Source organism: Columba livia, chromosome 4 (assembly GCF_036013475.1).
Source record: "Columba livia isolate bColLiv1 breed racing homer chromosome 4, bColLiv1.pat.W.v2, whole genome shotgun sequence".
In the NCBI taxonomy this organism is placed as follows: Eukaryota; Metazoa; Chordata; class Aves; order Columbiformes; family Columbidae; genus Columba; species Columba livia.
Genome location: NC_088605.1, coordinates 12,123,564 through 12,132,812, shown reverse-complemented (window position 1 = coordinate 12,132,812; position 9,249 = coordinate 12,123,564). Strand labels below are relative to the sequence as shown.

The 9,249-nt window shown below is 37.3% G+C and overlaps 1 protein-coding gene across 8 annotated transcripts in view; it reads right to left on the bottom strand.

Annotated features, from left to right (window-relative positions):
- Positions 1 to 4,959: 4,959 nt before the first annotated feature.
- Positions 4,960 to 9,249, bottom strand: part of AFAP1 (actin filament associated protein 1) — a 119,589-nt gene continuing 115,299 nt past the window's right edge. For all 8 annotated transcript variants that reach the window (XM_065062553.1, XM_065062554.1, XM_065062555.1 and 5 more), the window contains one exon: positions 4,960 to 8,316. In XM_065062553.1, the coding sequence (XP_064918625.1) occupies positions 8,290 to 8,316 (27 nt within the window). In that variant the 3' untranslated portion in view covers positions 4,960 to 8,289. The remainder of the gene's footprint in view (positions 8,317 to 9,249) is intronic.

Here is a 9,249-nt window from a genome sequence, read left to right as displayed (position 1 = left end):
AGCTCAATTCCACTTCTAGGGAAGAAAGGGCAAAAGGACTTGGTCCAGTTTGCTTATGAGTGGAGCTGCTGCAGTAGAGTTGGTGGAGGGTGACACTCTGTGGTGAGACTGAAGCCATGCAACTGCACTGAAAAAAAACCCATATATATATATATATACATATAGTCCTACAACTCTGCTGAACCAAAGGCTGAAGATCTCTGTCTAGCTAAAGAATTGAAGAATTCAGCAGGTTTTAACCTGGATCTCCCTGTAAGAAACAGTCATAAACTGAAAAAAAGCTATTTGTGTTCTACCCTGTCTTTATTCCAATCTCTTCCTTTCCATTGACTTCTTCACACACTACTTACTCCTTATTTATTCTTTTTTCTTTGTTAACTGTGTTGTCTTTCTTTTATCCCACACTCTTCCTGAAGAGTTGCCAGTGCTGTATAGAAGCTGCATCCTCCTTCCAAAACTGAGGGTTGTGTAAGTGCTATGTGAAGTCTTACGAAACCTCATATTGAAACAAAGCACCAACACAACCTGTATCTAGCAATTTTCAATTAGCCATTGAAGTTTAATAGAACTTTAATAGAATGAAGTTATAATGGGACAATGAATGGATTATTTGTTTGTGGAGCGGGTATATTTTGATGATCAGATGAGCAATCAGAAGGAAATATTTCCACAATATGTTTAATTTTCTCAGTCTGCCCTAGTTCAGCACTTCGCCATAGTCACCGCTGAAAGACTTAGCAGTGAGAGGGACGCTATGGTATGGGCTGTGTGATCCTACCCTGTGGCACATCATGGTAAGTGTGAGGCTGGGTCCAGAAATGAAGCTTCAGGCTTTCTCTGCTTGTGTAACTCAGCTAGAAAACATTTTGATTGTTGTCATTTTAGGTTATCTGATCCTATATTGTGGCTAACTGAGACTTCAAGCTGCAATTTATCACTAAAACAGCTGCCTGTTGAATCTTGAGTGTCTATGTTTCATTTTCCAAATTTAGCTCTGATATATTACAAAAAAAAACAAAACAAAAAGAAACCCTACATCTCTTCTTTTTAATGATGTTCCAATAGTTCTTTCCAAGGAGAGCTGAGTTGGAATGGCAAGAGTGAGAACAGACATGGACAAGCTATTCCCATGAATGTGACACCAAACAAAACTTGCTAATACTTAACCTGAAGAGATACTTTACTTCAGAAACCAATTTCCACCGAAAAAGAAAGATAATCACTTCTGTTTCCTTTGCTGTTCTCATCAAAGCCGTATTAATTACTATGCTATTTGGAAGCCTAACTGCTTTCAACATAATCATAAATTCTGTCTCCACAATAAAACTTCTGAGTCATAAACACCAGCCAATATTTTTTCCTGTTTTCCACTGATTTATTTTCCTATTTTTAAATTTGTTTTTTGTTTTTGTGATTTATGCCTTGCAAGATGCTTTGCTTTCATATGAATCCAGCAGCTGTGGTGAAAATGTTACTGTACTCTGACCCGCATGGTTTTCAAATGCTGAAGCAAAATGCTACAAATGATGTTTAGTGTATATTTGAAATGATAAAAGGATCCATTCTCAGCATTACAGCATCAAACCAAAATCTGGCCTCCAAAAGAAAAAACCCAGAAGGTGCAGAACATGCTAAATAAAAGGTTAAAAAAACGTAATAATTCCAAGGAGTAATTCAGTGACAGCAATTATCAGTCCATATAAAAATTAATAATGAAACCAGGAATGAAGCTTTTCATTTAAGTTCAATTCAGGGCCACGTAGCTGTAATTCTACGGAGCTATAATTCTACAAAATCTAATAGGAAAATTATTTCCTTGTCATGAGGAGACATTATTGAAGAGGAATATCTTTGATGTAATTTAATTGTTTCAGTTACCTAATATTTTGTGAAGGAATGACATTGCATTGTCTTGATTTTAAGATAGATGCTTGGTTTAAAAATCCAATTGAAAAGAATATGATACATTGCTTTATAGGAGATAATGCGTTTGTAGTTGCTGCTGGGAAAAATGAAAGAGTGTTTCATGAAAGAAACCGGCTTAATTAATCAATAGCAATATAGCAGGGAACGGGGGAAGCACGTGAGGACACTTACCCAGTATGTGTTTCCAGCCTCCATCCACTGTGGAGCTGGACCTTTCTGCTTCGGAGCTGGTAGCTTTGTGTTTAATACCACGAAGTAATTATATTCTGCCATGAATTTTCTTCATTGTTTATGGACCTGTATAAGCTTTTAGTATCCATAAAATTCTATGGCAATGAGTTCCGTAGCAGAATTAGGCAATGAGTGAAAGTACCCTCTGTAGTTGTTTTGAACCTGCCCCATTAATTTCTGATACCCTGAGAGTTTGTACCATCGGTGACACTTCATTCCAGTGTCACGTTCTGCTGCTGATTTCTATAAACTTTTAACATATTCTTTCCCCTCCTCAAATGTTTCGGTGTTGGTTGTTTTGTGTCTGGTGGTTGTTTTTTATTTTCGTTTTGCTGGTTTTGTTGGGGTTTTTTTGTTTGTTTGTTTCCCCTCACTGAAAAGCCCTTATCTTTATTTAATGGTAAAATCAGTGTTATTTTTCCCTGTATGGGGAGGTTTCTGTACTTTCGGATTGCTTTCGTACCATCACCTGTTTGAGTTTATCTATCTGTGATGTTCAGCACCCACATTTTGGATAATATTCTATAGCTTTTAAAGCCATATGATAGAGGTATCAGACAGAGATTGTGCGTGGTGTTCTTCTCTTACCACTTGTTTGTGCAAGTTCTTGTGCACAGTAGTTGTTTTAGTGTTATCTTTACCAACACGGACATTTGGTGCTCTGGACAACAGGTATTATTGCAGCCCAGGATGTTTTGTTGCAGAGAGCATATGCTGTAATGTTCTGTGTGTCTTATTTACTGCATTTTAGACCACAGGGGACGTGTTTTGGTTTTCTCCCCCTTTTTTTTATACTATGCAGGACGTATTTTCTTGAATCTAATTATTAAAACTCCATTAGTAGAAGTCAGAGCTCTTTCAGCACGCATAATTGTCTAGATTTTTTTTTTAAATTTTTTGTTTCTTCTTTTCTTACCACAGACAGTTCTTCCTACATTTATCTACATTGAATTTCTCTTCACATTTTAATCACTGGTGAAGTAGTGAAAGGTATTTCTGGAAATCCTTACAGTTGGCCTACTATCCTGAATGAATTAGTAATGGCAAAATGGTCAGCTCTTTTTTTTTAATTATTTCAGTTATTTGGATATGCACAAAGCTCAGATCCCCAGCTCTGTGGGATGCCAAGGACACTGGAAATGGAGCGTTTATGCCCTATTTTTTGTTTGCTTACCAGCCACATGTTTGTCCTATTGTGTTATTTTCCTTTTCTCTGGTAGCTACGTAAACCTCTTTAGTGATGGACCTTGTCAAATGTGTATTGAAGAAATCCAAGCAGAATATGTTATTTTCCTGGATGCTTATTAACAGCCTCACAGACCTCTCAGCACTTCATGAGAAGTCACAACCTCATATAAATCCTGTGTTGACTCAAACCCAGTACAGTAATTTCTGTCTGTTCAATAACTCTTCAGCTTATTATACCAGCTGTCCATTTGCCCAATACAACTGTAGAAGTCTGTGTTTCCTGACTATTTTCCCCTCTCTGTTTGACAAATGGTGTCATATTTGACACTGTTCATTCTCTAGCAAGGAACCCTTTTTTTATAAAGCCCTGTGCTTAAGTACTGTAATGACGGGTCTGATGGTGCTCAACTTATGCAAAAGTTTTAAAAATATATTTTAAAATGAACTTAAAAAGCGCTGAAATGCTTACAGTGTGGGTGCCCACCTGCAAGAATGGATCGCAATGGACTATGTTGGGTTTTGGTGGGGTCTTTCATATTGGATGCCTTTGGGATGCAACTGGCTAGACTAAATATTAAATGTACCTTATAGAAAAACACTTAAGATCCTCTTTAAGGCTTTTTTAGGCTATGAGCCTGAGTACCTTAAGATATTAATTTTCTAATTTTTGCATATATACTGTTATACTATAACATATAGATTATATCAACTGTTCTAAAGATATATTTTATATATAGCATATATAAAAATAAACAATTTCTCGTGTATGTGTCTTTTCCACAGACATTCTTTCTTTCTTTCTCTAGAGAAATACTAATAATTTGCTTTGCTTTTAAAGGCTTTTTAATTGACAAAAGGCAGTGAAGGGTTGTAAGCTTTGATTAAGTGGACAAAAAGCTGCGTCTACTTGAGAGACAATTCTTATTAGTTACACACCATGAGATGTTTTACAAATGCCGACCACCTTTTCCTCCTGTGGTCAAGGAGGCTGTGAGTACAGAAAGGAAACGGATTAGACTACTTTAGAATACTGCTTCTCCGAGTCTGGTAAAATGAAATGTATTTTCTACTTAAGCGTGATGTTTGGTAATAATTTTACTGTAATGGGAGGAGGAGCTAAATCTAAGAAAAGCAACAAGGAGTAATTACAGCTCATCACTTTTCAGTCTCATCTGTCAGTCATCTATAAGGAATTGCTATATTCATCACTAAGCAGCCTGATAATTACCTTGGTTTGATTTTGATCCACTTTAATTTCTTAGAGGTAATTTTAAATGTTTTACATTTTACGTTACTTATTAACGGGGTTAACATCTAAGCAAACTGATACAGTAATCTCAATAAGTTTTAGCTTCTGTTGTCGGCTCTAAATACATGGAACTTCCATTTTCCATTGCCGGGCTCTCCCTTAGACAGACAGTGCTCAAGTTGCAGAAGGTCATCACACAGTTAAATGGCAACAGAAGTGATACCAAAAAAATCCTAATTCTGACCTGTCCAAGCAGTTTTCCACTGACTGGCATGGGAGGACGGTACTTGGTTGAAGAGGATTATGGCAGGTGTCCTGCTGAGGTGCCATCTACTTGTTATACCAAGAAACACCAATGCAAATACTTTTCTTGACAGGTAACTTTATTAATAATGGTCTTGGATCTGTCGCACCTACCAGGTGCCAGTCTTTTTTCACACTCTGCAAGACTTTCTGAAGAATAAACGAGAAAGGCATAAAGATAGTTGAAGCTACTAAGACACACATTTGAAGGTGAGTCTATTTTGCACTTCTTATTTTTTTTACATAAGTTTCCATGAATGTGTGTCCAAAAAAACTTAAATACATTGAGAAATACAGTAGAAAGACTATATTTACAATCAATTATAATGGGCACTGCCAACATATCCAATAACAAAAATAAAACAAAAAACTTTTTCATGTTTCTTTCATGTTTTTTTTTTCCACAGAGATTTTTAAATATGATTTTGTTTTTTTAAAAAATACAATAAGGAAATAATTACATTCTTAATATGAGAACATTATCTTACAACATACAGCCTGGGCCAATTAATTTGAAAGTATCTTTAACAAAAATTGATACTAAATTAAGTATTCTCCATTTGAAAAATCAAATTGCCACAATCATCTCCTCTCATTTTAAAAAAACACCTTTGATCCCCAAAAATTATGATTTTTTTTTTTTTTAATAGCATCACCCATAAAAAAAACCCAAACAAAACACAAGTAAAAAAAGCACCTGGGATAGTAATAGAAGTTTGTTGAGGAAGCACAAGTGTAACGTTTTCTTAAGAGACATAGAAATGCAATGGTTTAAAATACAAGAGTTTTCCTTTGAAGCAAAAGTCATGCTGCTCTATTGCTGACTTTGCCTGTTGATCCTGAAATCTAAAAATGGTGAAAATACAAGCTCTGTTGCAGTTTATAAAAAATTATACAGCAATAGTACTATTCAAGAAAACAGAGTACATTTCACAGCACCAAATGTGTCTATCGAGAGGTTCCTGCCCGAGGTTGGTTTTTTTTTTTCCTCCTTTTCAAACCTTGGCCACTGTATAGAATAGACATGCCACTAATGCAAAGTGTGATGCTACCAAGGTACTTATGCATTAGGGACATACGATTACAGTAGGTGCTGGGTCAGGGGTGAGAGGGCAGGGATGGCTTTATGGAGCCTTTTCTGGAGGAAGAGTGAAAGATGCTTAATTTTGCCAGCAGCCCCTGCTGCAGCGGGTGTCAGTTACCCAATGCCAATATTGGATAAAGACACCAAGTGATTTGGCTTTTGCCTACTCTGTGTTACTTGATGCGGGACCACTTCTTAATGGCAACTGATACATCATTGCAAACCTTGACTAGAAGCCTAATTTGCATCATAAATATGTACAGATATAAATTAAATATTTATTGAAATATACAAATAAATAACTTAATTTGAAATAAAAAGCCTAAATGAACTTTTGCTTCAAATTTGTTTCTGCTAATACTTATGGGAACTTGATACTCTTTAGTCCGTAGTCATACAGCATAGAATGTGCCCTCCACTTACAAAGATAGTAAGTAAGCAGATGACCTAAAATAATATTAAAAAAATCCTGGTTTTAGTGAGTGAAAAACCACACTGACGCTTCCCTACCGTATCTGCATTCCTGCGGAACGTTGTACAAAACATAGTCCCAAGAAGCAACGTGCTTTTTCTCATTTTTGACCCCATTGTAGAAACCGACCCTGCTGAGGTTAATGGGATGCCTTGCACTAACTGCATTTGGGAAGAGGACATGGCCCTGTGTCCTGGCAGCTATCGGGTCTTTCTGATCGCTCTGTGCCTTCAAAGCCCACCAGCTCCAGTGGGAAGTCCTCTGGTATCCAGCTCGGCTGGGAATCCCAGTGTCCCCTTTAGGAGTTAAACACACCTCTTCCACATAAAGGAACTGCTGTCTTGCCAATGTCTGCAGTTTTGATTGCAAGTTTTAAATAATCATCAAGACTGCAGCCCTAACATCTGTGATTATCTCCAAGTATGAGTAATATTTTAATTTTTTAAATTAAAGTAATTTTCTAGTCCTCACAGTTGAGAAGAAAAAAAAAATCTCAAGAATGTGATTGAAGGCTCTCCAAAGGCTTAAAAATAACACAGAGAAAATATTAAAAGAACCCAACTGATTATATGTTTTTTCCCCTCTCTCTCTACCGATTTTTTAAAGCCAATCTTGAGATTTTGAAGGACTTTAGTGGGCAATTTACTGCATGTAAGATCTCAGAAGTGAGATGGATGGAGACAAAGAAGAACAGATTTCTATAATTTTACTGATTAAAATGCAAGATGCTGTTTCCTACTAAACAGAAGTGGACTTCTGTCAGAAAATCCCCAATTCTCTGTAAAAGTGTCTATAAAGAGCCTGGAAACTACCATCTTTTCAATCCGCCTTCAAAAATAATAGCTGAGGTCTGAAAAGATGAAGGGAACTAAGTACAGCAGTGTTCTGTAAGTCAAGTTTAACAACACTATGTTATAAAAAACCAAAACAAGACTGACTGCATAAGCTATTATGAGTTGCCATTTTCTGTTGAGGATTAATTTCAATTAAGTTGTTTCATTTTTTAAAAAAGTGTAGAAAAGAAGCAGTATCTAAAAAATACCTTTTGCCTTTAGAAAAAAACAGGAACAAATCATATTTCGACAACATGACCTTTGAAAACAACTGGTGCTTTGGAACACTAATGAAGAGAACATACTTTTTTTTTCAAAGTATGGCAGCTTTTTATCTCCCAGTGACAAAAGCAGCTGTCTAAATAGTATCCAAAGAATGCTTCACAGCTGAGTCGTGTCATCCCACGGTGTCGCAGCAGTGTTGAGGACAGCAGCACTGAGGAGCTCCAGGGAGCCCTGCCACTGCTGCCAACGCATTTCTTCAGTTTTCTTTTGCCACGTGAACTGCTAACAGCAAGGCGACGGCTAATGAGCAAGACTTTGCTCAGCCACCTCTGTGGAAGATCTCGCTAAGTCAGTTTTAAGCTGTAAGATTTAGTATTTCACATCGGTCGTAATGCACCAGTCGTCAGTGGTGGTTAGGCCATCTGATGGGATATAATTAACATTGCTGGTCTAATGCTGTTTCAGTAAACTTTCAACAGCGACTTTATGCTCCTTTTTACGTAATATGGTTGGTTCGGTTTTTTTTGGTTTTCATTTTCTTCATCAGTGAAGTTGGAAATAAAGAGTTACAGCTAATAAAAAGGGGCACACGTAGTTACACAGCAATACAGTAGAGGGAATACAGGCAAATTAGCGCCAAGCTACCATTAACTTAACAGAGTTATAAAACCTCTTATGTTGTATCGCTAGATACCACCTTTCAGATGAATCTTCTGCAGCCTATGTCTTGGTCCATAACAGGTAAGGCCTTTATGGAAAGTGAGTGGTTTTGTTATGTTTATGTTCCATTTTTCATCTCCCATTCCTGGAAAGGGGAGGGCGGGGGGAAGATACGGAAAATGTTAGAGAAATCAGGATATTTCACTGATGTCATCAGATCTTCTAAGCCAAAGCCAGCTGAGGTCAGTAACAGTTTTTCCATTAGCTTTACTCGATCCAGCCTTCTGCCCACAAATTAGTTAGGGAATGCTAACAAGTATGTCCTGGTAGCGACTGTGTGCAGCTTCCTCCCCTCCACAACTATATATGGCAACTTTTTCTCTAATGCAGTGCAAATAAGCCATGTTTGTGTTTTTGCAAAGGGTACTTATGGAGCAAATTCGCACACAGCAGTCGGTGCAAAGCACTGAGCTGGAGCTGAATAACAGAGCGGGTGATTTAGCGTATAGGGCTTTCTAACTTACTTGCATAAGACATCAGGAAATACTCAATATCTCTCATAGCTGACAAAAAGTGATTGCTTTATTACTCTTCTGTTTTGTTTTTTTTTTTTTTATAAAGCTTGTGGCAGACACACATTTCTATGGCTAAAAAGGCAACTTACTGAGGCTTTCCATATACACAATCCAAGTTGAGCTATTGCTTGGAAAGTTAAAGAAATCAGTTTGCCTTTCTGTGCCTCAGTTTCCCCAGCTGCTAGCTGATCACAATGACACCTATCATCTAAAGCAAAGCACATAACCTATAATGCTTCCATCCACATATCTCAGAGCAAGGTATTGCCATTTCTCCTGCCACGTAAGTGAAAATCATAAGATTGATAAGGCTGAACACCCAGTTTGATAAAACTTGTGGCTACTGAATGATACCTACAGTATTTCTTAACAGTACGTAGGAGCAGAAGAGGGATGGGCTTATCTTAGGACATCCACACTACACCTATTCCCTGAATCACACCCTTGCAGCGATCAGGAACTAATGGAGATACAAAGGAGTTGGCCTCTTGGAAGTAATCCCC